Source organism: Chrysochloris asiatica, unplaced genomic scaffold, assembly GCF_000296735.1.
Source record: "Chrysochloris asiatica unplaced genomic scaffold, ChrAsi1.0 scaffold00271, whole genome shotgun sequence".
Taxonomy (NCBI): domain Eukaryota; kingdom Metazoa; phylum Chordata; class Mammalia; order Afrosoricida; family Chrysochloridae; genus Chrysochloris; species Chrysochloris asiatica.
In genome coordinates, this window is record NW_006408789.1 from 1,280,278 (window position 1) to 1,294,058 (window position 13,781).

General features: G+C 42.7%; 1 protein-coding gene across 1 annotated transcript in view; it reads left to right on the top strand.

The window, feature by feature from the left end:
* The window catches only part of LOC102823920 (chromosome unknown open reading frame, human C6orf211), a 19,490-nt gene extending 7,723 nt beyond the window's left edge, over window positions 1–11,767 (top strand). Inside the window, exons 4-5 of the mRNA XM_006874351.1 lie at window positions 7,892–8,057; window positions 11,009–11,767. Coding sequence (XP_006874413.1) covers window positions 7,892–8,057; window positions 11,009–11,767 — 925 coding nt within the window. The remainder of the gene's footprint in view (window positions 1–7,891; window positions 8,058–11,008) is intronic.
* The last annotated feature ends 2,014 nt before the right edge of the window (window positions 11,768–13,781 follow it).

Consider the following 13,781-nt stretch of genomic DNA (forward strand, 5'->3'; position numbering starts at 1 on the left):
CGCTATGAGTCGGTTCCAACTCAATGGCACCTGACAACAACAACAATATTTCCAATAAACAATGAGCAGAGATTGAGAGACCTGGACTATTGCTGAGAAAGAAGAACAGGACCAGAAAGTGTCCTTTGCACTGAGAACCTCCTAAGACCAGGGGGAGATTGATGCCAGGACACATGGTTTCTCCAAGGGATGCTGGGTCCGCAGGAGTTGAAAGGAGACAAAGACTCCTCCAGAGCCAACAGGGAGAGAAAGCCTTACCCTAGAGCTGGGGCTCTGAATTCAGACCTCTTGGCTCCTAAACCTTGAGAGCCTGAAGTTCTGTTTGTTAGAATCATCCACCTGAGGTATTTCTGTTATAGTAGCACTAGAGAGCCTAAGACAGAATTTGGTAGCAGGAGTGGGTTGCTATTCTAAAAGACAAACTGAAATGTGGAATTGGTTTTGGAATTGAGTAATGGGTGGAAGCTAGAAGAGTTTGAAGGTGCTTAATAGTAAAAGATTGTCTTGAAGAGAGTGTTGGAATTAGGGCCTTCTAAGGCAATTCTGGCGAGGGTTCAGAAGGTAGACAGGGGAGCTGTCCCATCAGACCGTGCACACAGCGAGGAAGCAGCAGCAGAGAACCAGTGGTGTAGGACCAGGAGATGAAAATGAGGCAGTGCAGGAGCCACCCATGGAGCCAGGGAGCTTCCTGGCCAACTGGATTGCCTTCCAGCACCGCTGGTGGAGCTGGCTTTGCCAACACACAGAACAAGAGGGAGTGTCGTTAGGCTGAGGCTCACTGGCAGTGTGGAGTGCCTCTGAGCCCTTACTGGTAAAACCAAAGGCCACTGTAACTCTTGCCCAAGCAGGACCAAGGAATTAGGAAACAGCAAGGTACATGGGAAAGAGAGCTGCTTAATTAGCATCATAGAGCTTAGGGCCATGACTTCTGGGGTTTCCTAGAGTAGAATTCAGGCCTGTTGAGTCTTGATGACTGAGCCACGCCTCCTAGGTTTAAAGAGTCACACAAGCACTCCTTCAGTTCTGGATGATGGGACCTGTTGTTCACAAAGGCTGGAGTAATGAGGCTGGATCCGCTGCCCAGGCCTGGAGGGAGTGGACCACATCCCCGTGGGGCAGCAGAAAAGAACCTACTGAGATCACGCCTCAGATGGACAAGGAGGATGGTGATGGTGGTGACTGTGTGCCATCAAGTTGGGTCTGACTCATAGTGAGCCCATACAGGGTGTCTGAGGCTGTAAATCTTTACAGGAGCAGAAAGCCTCATCTTTCTACCCTGGAGCGACTGGCAGATTTGAGCTATTAACCTTGCGGCTGGCAGTCCAGCTCATTATCCATTACCCTACCATGCTTCTTGGATGAGGAGAAAAGGACTTCCCAAAGCCTAGGGAGTTGCTGTCCATACGGGCCTGGAAAGCAGAGCTGATGACCCAGGCCATGAGGTCTCCCCCCAGAGTCTAGAGGGCCAACCATTGCCTACGTGGTCTCAGGGAACAGAAAGTTCTTCTCAGGCCTTGAGATCTAATGTCACTTGTTCAGCTGGCTGGGTATTTGAACTGGTCTTTATTTCTCCTCTGTGATGGAGATGCCCACTTCATACCTGTTACACCAGTGTCCTTGGGAAGCAGAGAACTTGTTTTCTTGATTTCACAGGTTCGCAGATGAAAGGCAATTCTGCCACAGGTGATTTTGAACTTAGAATTGAATTTAGGCTTTTGGGATGATACGATGGGGTGAATATGTTTTACAAGTGGCAGAGACCATGGATTTAGAGGGACTAATGGATGGACTATTGTTAATTGAGTTGTGTTCCCCCAAAGTATTTATCAGTGTGGATTGGACCATGAGTCTCAGTATTATAGTCCCCCTCCACTTTGAGATCAGATGTAATTCGCCTGTATGCTGTGAATCCTGACCTCGGTGTTGTTAATGCAGCAGGGTTACAGATAGTTGCAGTAACAGGATTTTATCTCGAGTCAGTTTCATTTGAGACGTAAAGAGATTAAACAAGTGAGTGGAGAAGGACCCAACTACCACCAAGAGAGAAGAGCATGTTGTTTGGACCCAGAGTCCTTGTGCTGAGAACCTCCTAGCTGAGGAAGATGAACGCTTAGACACATGCAGATCTCCAATGGATACCAGGTCCACACCTTAAATGGAGACACGGACCTTCCTCCAACGCTGACAGAGAAAGCCCTGTGGAGCTGGCACCTGAACTAGTCTTCTAGCTTGTGAGAATCCATTTCTGTTTATGAAATCATCCGCCTGTGGTATTTCTGTGATAGTAGCACTGGAGAACCAGCATAGATGCCAGGCCTGCCTTCTAAGGCGCCTCTGGGCAGAAGCAAACCTCCTGTCTCTGGTTAGCCCCAAGTACGTTAACCGTTTGCCCTATCCAGGGACAAGTGAATACTGGAAGCTGCTCTGTGTTGAAACTAGGTGTGTCCCAGTTAGTATGCAAAGTTGTGAGGCAGAGGTATAATCAGGGTTTCCATTTTATAGTGGAGGAAACACATGCTCAAAGTGTTGGATCACTTGCCTGTGCTGGTAAGTGATAGGGTCAGGATTTGAGCTCCGGTCTGCCTAAGACCCTTTTAGAGGCTTCATCAGATCATCCCTTTCTGAGATGTGGGTGGATTTCGATGCCCGTCAAGGACTAAGAGTCGTCTGAATTTCTGAGTGCCCGTTTCACCATTTGGGAAGAGTTCAGTGATAAAGACCCACAGCTGCTGAAGACTTGGAAGACTGGCCGTCACCACAAGCACTTAGTGGAGCTGGAAGTCAGAGAGGGAAGAGCAGCGCTGCTGCTCTGTGCAATTTTAGCAGCAGATTAGGTTCTGAGAAGAAAATGTCCAAAGTCCACATTACAGACCTTGATACACCTTTATAGCCCAGCTAGGGAGGCGGGAGGAGGAGAGATTTTTTAATACAGATTGTGTGGCGCTGTAAGATAAGCACTGGACTGCAAACTACAAGGTTGGCAGTTCAAACCCACCAGCTGCTCTTTGGAAACCCTATATAGTTTTGCTATGAGTTGGCACTGACTCGATGGCACTTAACAACAACAACATATTTAAATAGGAGTCCTGGTGTGGTGCTGTAGGTTAATGTGCTGGACTACAATATTTGCTTGAACCTCAAGGTTGGTGGTTCAAGCTCACCAGCTGCTCCTTGGAAACCCTGTATAGGGTTGGTATGAGTCAGAACCGACTCGACGTCAGTTAACAGTATTGAAATAAATACAGATTCTTTCTTTTATCTGGGGGACCTGGGCACCTGTGTTTTCTGTAGGTGCCTCAGACAAACTCTGTGTAGTCTGGGTTAATAAGCACTGTTCCGGAAAAATTGGTTAAAAGGGGTGCAGGGAAAATTCAGTGTTGATTTTGAGGAGCTCAGTGAGGAGCCATGGAGGTAGAGCTTTCCCAGAGTCATTTTTAGGGGGGCGGTTCTATTATGCCACCCCTCACCCCTAAGAGCTCCCCAATTAAACAAGCTTACCCTACAGCTATGTACTAGGAATTGTGCTTGTTTTCTAGGGATGCTCAGAAGGGGAATTCCTGTACTGGGTCAATGACCACTCCACAATAGCCAAAGAAGGGTCACACTGTCTTTTGTAGGATCTCAAAAGCGCATTGTAGCTTTTAGGTATTGATGCATCTGACTTACGGTGTTGGAGAAGAATGTTAAAAGTACTCTTCTGGACTGCCAAAAGAACCAAAATAAACTGTGTTGGAAGAAATACATCCAGAATGCTCCTTAGAAGCCAGAATGGCGAGACTCCATCTCATACTTCGGACATTTTATCAGGAGGGACTAGTCCCTGGAGAGGGACATCATGCTTAGCAAAGTGGAGGGACAGATAAAAAGAGAGAGACTCCCCAAAGAGGTGCAGGGCAGCAACAGCGGGCTCAAGTGTAACAACGAATGTGAGGATGGCGCAGGACTGGGTGGTGGTCCGCCATGTGGTGCAGACGGTCACTCTGAGTCGGAAGGAACGGTGTTGCTAAAGGAGCCTGAGTTGCAGATCTGCTTCCGGTATACCGAGAAAGTCCCGTGGAGCAGATCCACTCTATAGAGGGGGTCGGCACAGTGGCATGGAACAACCACCACCAGCAAGCTGTGTTTATGTTGATTTTCCCTTTCAGACCGAAGCATACTTTTAATTTTATTTTCAAGATGCCTGTTTTGGTTTTTATTATTAGAGTTACATAGGTGGCTAGTCATTACGTCTAAATTCAGACTCAAAGGTTCAGCCGTACATTTAAATAAGTATGCTTCAGATACTGAGAAGTGAAAGTACAGAGAAGATACTTTAAGACTTAATGAAGGTGGTAGCACTATAGGATAACCGTGAAGTTGGTGGTTCAGACCCAGCCGCTGCTCCTCAGATTAAAGATGAGGCTTTCTGTTCCTGCAAAGATTTATACCCTCAGAAGCCCTACACAGGGTTGCTAGGAATCGGAATCGAATTCATGACAGTACGAGTGAGCATACACAGGTAGGAAAATGCATGTCTCTGGGGTACAGCTCAGTGATTGCCACAGGAACACACCCCCATGCCCAGTGCCCAGATCAACCAGCCGGAAGCCCCTCGAATTCCTCCTAGTTACCATCATTACGTCCTGACGTGGTGCTGTGGGTTCATGCACTAAACTACAATGTCACTTTGAACCGCAAGGTCGGCGGTTCAAACTTACCAGCCGCTCCTCAGAAACCCTATACAGGCTCACTGTGGGTTGGAATTGACCCAACAACGGCACTTATCCACCACCTCTCAAGAATAACCAGTATGGCCTGTATGTGTATTGCCTATTTTCAGACATGATTTAATGAAATTATGCAGTATAAAGTCTTACCTGGCTTCTTTCACTCAGTGTTGTTGTTAAGTGCCGTTGAGTTGGTTCTAACTCATAGTGACCCTGTATGGGGTTTTCAAGGAGCGGCTATTGGGTTTGAACTGCTGACCTTGTGACTCAAATTAACCTTGCGGTCCAGCACATTACCCAGCAGCGCACACCAGCACTCGTCATTCACTCAACATTAAGTAGGTGAAATCCATCCACATGCTTGCGTTAATTATAGACCTTTTCATTTTCCTTGCTGTGTGGTCGTGCACTATATGAAAGTGTTGTGCCGTGGAGTCAGTTCCGCCTCCTAGCGATCTTGTCTGCAACAGAAGGAAACACTGCCTGGTCCTGCACCATCCTTATCATCATTGTAATGGCTGCTGTCACTGTGTGAAGCCAAGGAGAGACTAGCCTTTCATGATGACACGGATAAAGGACGTGAGAGAAAGCCATGCCATCCTCGCTTGTAAGAAGCATTCTGGCAGTGCTTTTTCCAAGGCACGTTTCTGTGTTCTGGCGGTCCGTGACACATTCAGTATTCTCCACAAGCATTGTAATTCACAGACATCGATTGTTCTTCCTTTGTCCAGCATTCCCACACATGTGAGATGATTGAAAATTCTGTGTCAGGTGTACCTTAGCCTTAAAATGGCATCTCTTACTTTCTGACATTTAGAAGAGGTCTTATGCAGCAGATTTGTCCAACGCTATGCATTATTGTTCTGTTTTACATTGAGGTGCAATCCATACTGAAGGTTGTCTACATTTGATCAAGTCTTTGATCTACATCAGTATTGTAAGCCCTTTCATAGCTTCCAACAAGCAAGGTTGTATCATCTGTATACTGCAGCTTGTTAGTAAGTCTTCCTCCAATTGTAAGTGTTCTGGGATAACAGTGTATCCATAGTTTGTCATAATCCACATAGACAAAAGTCTTTGCATAGTTGATACAACACAAGTAAGCATCTTTTTGGTTTTCTCAGCTTTTGACCCAAATCATTTGATGTCAGCAATTGATATCCCCATTTCCATGTCCTTTTCAGAATCCACCTTGAATTTCTGGCAGTTCCCTGTCAATTGTAGCCATTTTTGTATTATTGTAGCCTTTTTTTTTTGTAGCCAATTGTAGCCATTTTTGAATTATCTTCAGCAAAATTTTACTTACAGGTGATGTTAATGATATTGTTCAATGATCTCCATGTTCTGTTGGGTCTCCTCTCTTTGGAATGAGTATAGATATGGATATTTTCTAATGGGATGGCGAGGTAGCTGTCTTCCAGATTTCTTGGACCAATAAAAAACAACATGATAAATGGAGAAAAGATTGAAGGTGTCAAAGACTTCATTTTGTTTGGCTTCATTATCAACATTCATGAAAGTAGCAGTCAAGAAATCAAATGCTCTATTGGCATATGTGCTGCACAAGACCTCTTTAAAGTGTTCAAGAGCAAAGATAATCAGTTTGAGGACTAAGGTGTGCCTGACCCAAGCCCTGATATTTCCAGTTGCCTCATATGCCTGTGAAAGTTAGACAATGAACAAAGACTAGAAGAATTGATGTATTTGAGCTAAAGTATTGGAGAAGAATATTGAAAGTACCATGGGCTACCAGAAGAACAAACAAATCTGTGTTGAAGAAGTACAGTCAGAATGCTCCTTAGAAGCCAGAATGGTGAGACATCGTCCCTCATACAAGACATTGTCCCTCATACTTCGGACATCTAATCAGGAGGGACCAGTTGTTGGAGAAGGACATCATGCTTAATAAAGTAGAGGGACAGCAAAAGAGAGCGTGGATTGGCACAGTAACAACTGCAATCTGCTCAAGTGTATGAGTAATTGTGAGGGTGATGTATTGTTGTGTAAAGGCTCTCTATGAGTTGGAACTAACTCAACAGCACCTAACAACAGCAACAGGCAATGTTTGAATTCTTGATTGCCGCTTCCATGGATCTTGATTATGGATCCAAGTAAATGAAATCCTTGACAACATCAATTTATGCTTTTCCATTTATCATGATGTTGCTTACTGGCAGTTGTTTGAAAGAACAAAGCAACACTGGATGGTTTAAAATTAAGAAAGGTGTGAGACAGTGTTGTATTCTTTCACCATACTTATTCAACATGGATGATGAGCAAATAATCTGAGAAGCTGGGTTCTATAAAGAAAAACATGGCATCAGGATTGGAGGAATACTCATTAACAACCTGTGATATGCAGACAATACAACCTTGCTTGCTGAAAGTGAAGAGGACTTAAAATACTTACTGATGAAGATCAAAGACCAGAAGGCTTCGATATGGATTGCATCTCTCAGTGTAAAGAAAACAAAAATCCTCACCACTGGACCAATAAATAACATTCTTATTAACAGAGAAAAGATTGAAGTCAAGGACTTCATTTTTCTTGGATCAACTATCAACACTCTTGGAAGCAGCAGTCAAGAAATCAACGTGTTGCATTAGGCAAATCTGCAGCACAAGACCTTTTGTTAAGTGTTGAAGAGCAAAGATGTCAGCTTGAGGACTAAGCTGCACCTGACCCAAGCCATGGTATTTTCACTAACCTCACGTGCATGCAAAAGTTGTACAGTGAATAAGGAAGACTGTAGAAGAATTGATGCTTTTGAGTTATAGTGTTGGAGGAAAATATTGAAAGTGCCAGGGACTGCTGAAAGAACCAATAGAAGTACAGCCAGTGTGCTCCTTGGAGGCCAGGATGGCCAGACTTTGTCTCTCACACGCTACTGGATAAATAATAGGGAAACTTAAACATAGTCACTATATTTATTATTACTTCCAGTAAACTATTTGAGTAGGGAACTTTTAAGAATTAATTGAAATGGGCTTTCTTTTTGTTTGATTTGATGATTTGTGTGTTACTTACTGTCTGTGGCCCCTAACTCTCGGTACTGGGGGGGTACTGCTCTATCCTTTGGAGAATGACACTTACCCAAAAGTGAAACACGACAATAGGAAAAGTACTGTGTGGAGTTCATAAATGACTTACTTACGCTTTCCTCTTATGTTTTCACCCTTTTTAGCCCACCAATCAATGACTTTGATGTATTTCAAGAATCCAAAGAACAGAATTTCTTTGAGTCACAGGACTCTATCATTGCTTTGTGTAGTTACCTGCAAGAGTTGAAGAGAACTGTTGAAGAATTAGATGAAGTTCAGCTCAAAAATGAGTTTTTCAAATTTCTGCAGGTAAATGGGATAATTCATCTAGTGACTGTTAGTTTTGTTGTTACTGTTGCTTAGTGCCATGGAATCAGCTCGGCTCATTAGCCATCTGCATGGGGTTCTTAGATTGTCAGTTTTGGGGGAGCAGAATGCCTCATCTTCCTCCTGTGGTGTGACTGGTGGGCTCGAACCACTGACCTTGTGGTTTTCAGTCCAGTGTTTATCTTACAAAGCCACCACACTTTTTGTTAGTGTAGACAATTATTAATCTGGTACAGTTCACAACAAGGATGTATATAAATGAGGAGACTGGTTAGTGGAAGAATTTTATAATTTTTTCATTCCGTTTTTCCATGAACTTTTCTGAAGCCCTCTTGTACTGCCATGTAAGTTATCATTTTTTAAAAAAATTATTTTATTCACAGTATCATTTAAGAAATGAAAATCTCTAATCTGTAAAAATGAGTTTTGAAATCTTTTTTGGCACCAACGGGAAATGGTTTCCGTGGCGTGGGCATTATCTGATGTGGTGACCTTTCGTTTTGTTGAGAGAATATTCCAGAGTGGTTTGGTCTGGCCCTAGCGAGACTTGGTTTGAAAATCCCAGCTCATTTGCTTGTTTGCGGTTGGACCTGAGGCATATTCCTTAACTTCTCTGAAGTTCAGTCTCCTCATGTATAGATGAGGATGGAATTGCCAGATGTGGCCAGAGCGTTGTAAAGAGTTGGTCACGGAAACTGGAGCTGTAACTCTCCTCAGGTGACTGGGTGCAACTGCTCAGTCAGCCTGTTAATAACACTCTATTCCATTTCCTCCGTCTTGTATTAAGTTTAGTTTTATTCCCACGCAAAACATTCTAAAATTTAAAACATATTATTGCAAACAGAACCATTAGAAAACTGTCTAATACGTAGTGGTATCGCCAGCAGTCAGTTTTTCCAGAAAACATTTCTTAGAACAGTATCAGAAAGTGCTCTGAAGAGGGAGAAACTGAGAAGAATTATGGCTGTTGTGTGGGCGGGGTAGCTGCTGTTTGCTGAAGGTTGGCACGGGTTGGGGCGGGAGCTGAGGAGGATTGAGCCCTGCATCTGGGTGAGCTGGGCAACTGCCCTGTGACAAGGAAATGAGCTGACAGAGCTAGAACCTGCTGCCATCGATAGCGACCCATAGCGACCCTGTAGAACCCAGGAGAACTGCCCATAGCGATCCCAGGGCTATACATAGTTATGGAAGCTGACTAGCTCTGACCTTGTACATAGTTATGGAAGCTGACCAGCTCTGACCTTGTACATAATTACGGAAGCTGACCAGCTCTGGCCTTGTACATAGTTATGGAAGCTGACCAGCTCAGGCCTTGTACATAGTTATGGAAGCTGAGCAGCTCTGGCCTTGTACATAGTTATGGAAGCTGACCAGCGCTGGCCTTTCAGTTAGCAGCCAAGTGCTTAATCACTGTGCCACCAGTGATCCTGGTGAGAGATGAGGTTGGGGTGAGATGGGCACAGTGGCCTGTCAGCAAAAGTGAGGCCTTTGGTGTTTGCTCCAAGTGAGACAGGACGCTATTAGAGCGTTTATGAGCAGAGGTGGTGAGGTGCTGTTGAGTCGGTTCTAACTCATAGCTAGCCTCTGAAGGGTTTCCGAGGCTGTCAGTCTTTACGGGGGCTCCATTCGCCCATGGAGTAGCTGGTAGATTTGAACGGCGACCTTGTAGTTAGCAGCCCAGGGCATAATCCATTATGCTACCTGGACTCCTTATGAGCAGAAGAGTTATGTTTTATTACCTTACACTTTATTCATTCATTCATCTTTCTTTTTAAAATGATACACTTGACCGGAACATGTATCTTCCTCGTATGTTGAGTCACACAATGGAATAGAGCCTCTTTTGGTTAATGTTTAGTGAGTACTTACTATGTGCTAAGGGAACCTAGTGGCACTGTGGGATAAGCACTGGGCTGCTAACCACAAGGTTAGCAGTTCACACCCAGCAGCTGCTCCACAGGAGAAAGATGAGGTTATTGATACCCATAAAGATTTGCCATCTCAGAAACCCTGTGTAGGGTTGCTATGAGTCATAATTGACTAGATGGTAGCAGGTTTGTTTTGTTTTGTTATTTTTTACTACTTGGTAGGCACTGGATATGTTCTCTCCATGCATTACCAACAGTTGATTCTCACAGGAATCCTCTGAGGAGACACTGTTATCAGACATCATGCTTTTAGTTGCAGAACTTGGTGCCTTAATGATCATAAGTAATCTGCCAATGGTCATTAACTGGAAGTGCTGGGATTTGAACCCTGTTCTGTCTGACTCTGGAGCCTGCAGTCTTAAGCATGTAATTTTAGTTACAGATTTTTAAATACTAAGGCTAAGTGCCACTTACTACAAAATAAAATTAGATATCTTAACTTAAAGGAGTGGTGGTGGCTGTGTCCGTGGAGTCAGTTCCGACTTATAGCAACCCTCTACTGGGTTTCTGAGGCTGTAAATCTTTACAGGAGCTGAAAGCCTCATCGTTCTCCTGTGGAACAGCTGCTAGGGTCGAACTATTGACCTTGCGGTTCGCAGCCGATTCGTAACTATTAGGTTACCAGAGCTCCTTAACTTAAAGTAGAATAAGAGATTGTTGGAAGGATCTATAGATACCAGCTTGTCCATTTTTTTCTTTTATAAGTGAGAGAACTAAATGTCTGAAAGGTTATTCAACAAATTAAAGGAAGGTGGGGTGATAGAAAAAGAATTATTTGCCTTTCTTTGACTTTGGATGATAAAGTAGCCTTTGAATCTCATGATCTCCTATTATCTGCAAGATACAGACCTTCTCATTCTGATTAAACACGATGGGTGTGGTCAGTGAAAGTATGGATTTAATGGGTACTTTGAAGAGTTTTGTAGAAATTTTATGAGTGACTTTTTTGAGTCTTTCTTGGTTGTTCACAAGAAAGATTAATGTTTTGTGCATTTTGTTTCACAGGTTGCTCTGTGGGGAAATAAGTGTGACCTCTCTCTATCAGGTGGGACAAGTAGTTCGCAGAAGAGCAATTTAATGAATTCTCTGGAAGACCTAAAACCTCTCATTTTAGTGAATCACATGGACCATCTTTGGTCATTGCTTAGCAAGTGCAAGAAAACAAGAGAAAACGCACCTATTAGAGTGGATATTGTTCTGGATAATTCTGGGTTTGAACTTATTACAGATTTAGTATTAGCTGACTTCCTATTAGCCTCTAACCTGGCTACTAAGATCCATTTTTATGGAAAAACGATACCATGGTTTGTGTCTGATACTACTAAACATGATTTTAATTGGCTAATTGAACAAGTAAAACATTCTGATGATAAGTGGATGTCCAAGTCTGGGGCTGACTGGGAAGACCATATTAAGATGGGCAGGTGGATCTACCATGATCATATATTTTGGACTTTGCCTCACGAGTACTGTGCCATGTCTCAGGTGGCTCCTGACCTATATGCAGAGCTACAGAAGGCAGATTTGATTTTATTCAAGGGCGATTTGAATTACAGGAAGTTGACAGGGGACAGGAAATGGGCGTTTACCATCCCATTTCATCAGGCGCTGAAAGGCTTCCACCCTGCACCTCTCTGCAGCGTGAGAACACTAAAAGCGGAGGTTCAGGTGGGTCTGCAGCCGGGGCAAGGGGAAGAGCTTGCAGCCTCAGAGCCCGGCTGGCTCACCACTGGCAAGTATGGCGTCCTTCAGTTTGATGGTTGACTCTGACTGGGTCTCAGAACTCTCAGTTATGTAGAAGGGTCCACGGACGGACACCTCTCATCTCCAGACCAGCAGTGCATGAATCCCACCACTGGGCGCTCCACCGGAGCTCTGGGAAGCTGGAGTCTGGGGACCCATTTCCATACCCACCAGGGATTTTGTTCTTTGAACATGTTGCCCCACTCCATTGTTTGGGGACTAACCTTGCTTAAGTTAGTTATAGATATTTACAGTTACGTTGGAACTTTAGTAACATTTCAAGATAAATAGATAATCCCAAGTGGTTTTATTGCAGTTCTTTTTTAATTGGGTAGAAAGCAAAATATGAGTGAATTCTGTTCATAAAGTTATTAGCCCTACTTTTTAATACTATACTGCATGGTATTTAGTATTCTGGAAGCATGGAATTTTATTTAAGTTAATTTGGGGCTCCTGAAATTAGGATTCCATTAAAATACACAATTGAAATGACTTTATATTTCTTACAACTGCAATGTTTGAACACATGAAAGTAAAATTTACCTCTTAATTCTAACTTGTTCTTCTGGACTTTTATTTCAAATAATAATCTGTTTTCTTTGCACATTTGTGTTGTTTGAGTTCCATAGTGGTGGTTGTAGGAAACATGAAATTGAAGTGAACGGAGCAGACAGTATTTGAAGGAATGGGTTATCTTTTACATTCTAGTTATAATAACTCGTGATCAGCTGAAATACATTATGGTTCCATGTATTTACAAGGAGCAGGGTTTTAGTTTGCGCTGCATTGAAAGAGAATGCTGCAAATGTGGGTTTTGAGCACTGTCAACAATTCCACTTTGGACTATGACAAGTCTTCAGGGGTTCATGTTTTCTTTTCTCTTGGGTCTGTATCTAGAAGGGGAAGTGCTGGGCTGGATGGTAAGTAGATGTAACATTTTGAAGAACTGCCAAACATTTTTTTCCAAAACGCTTGTGCCATTCTATCAACAAATGTGTTAATTCATTTTTTATTTTCATATTCACTTATTCATGATCACCACAGCTATGAAAGACTATGGATTTTAGGTCAGTTTGTTTTGAAGCTAAAATTAGAAGCAGACTTGGAAATGGTTTTTTTTTTTTTTTGCACTGGAATAAATTAAAATGAATTGTACTAAAATTTGTGGTTTTATTTTCCAATGGGGAATGCCAAGAATGGAAAACTCAAAATGAGGTCTATATGAGTTTTAAATGAAACTTTGTTAAGCTGTTTATACATGTGCATTATAGATGCTTCCAAAACAATACTACTTACTGTGAGTTTACAGTCTGTGCTGTTGTTAAGTGTGAAAATTTGTTTTGTTTTGTAAAATGTTGATATAAAGCTGCATGTTTAGAATTTATTCAGCATTTCTTTCCATGTTCCTGTTTTAAATGTTATTAAAATGCTTGGCATCTTGGAATTATTTGTAGATGTTTATAATTCAAAGAAAAATTGTATATTTGTATTGACTTTATAACCACAGTGTGATTGTGCAATATGTTACATTTTCCAGGGAATTGGTTCTTTTTTCTGCTTTCACCATAAAGCCTATTTTTCTTAAGAACATGACATTATGGTGTATGAAGAAGTGGTTTACCCTTACTTGCTACCTCCCTTTACAAGAAATGCAGCAAGGAAGCAAACTAGACTAACAAAGGAAAGTACTATGGAACAAAGAAGTTCATTCAAGATGGCCTTTATAAAAAGGGTTAGCAGGAGGGAGGGCCCTTCTTTAGTTTCACCTGTTGATCTTTTTGTTTGTTAAACAGCTTTACTGGAAATACGATTTGTATACCATACAATTCCCCTATTTGAAGTGTACCATTAGAGTCCCAGCTTGGCACTGTAGGATAAGCACTGGATTGCTAACTGAAAGGTCAGTGATTCGAATGAACCGGTTGTCCCTTGGAAACCCAGCACAGGGGGTCAGTCTGAGTCAAGACCAACTGGAAAACAATTAACAACATGGACTATTTTGTACCTTCATAGGGTTGTCCATCCACCACCCCAC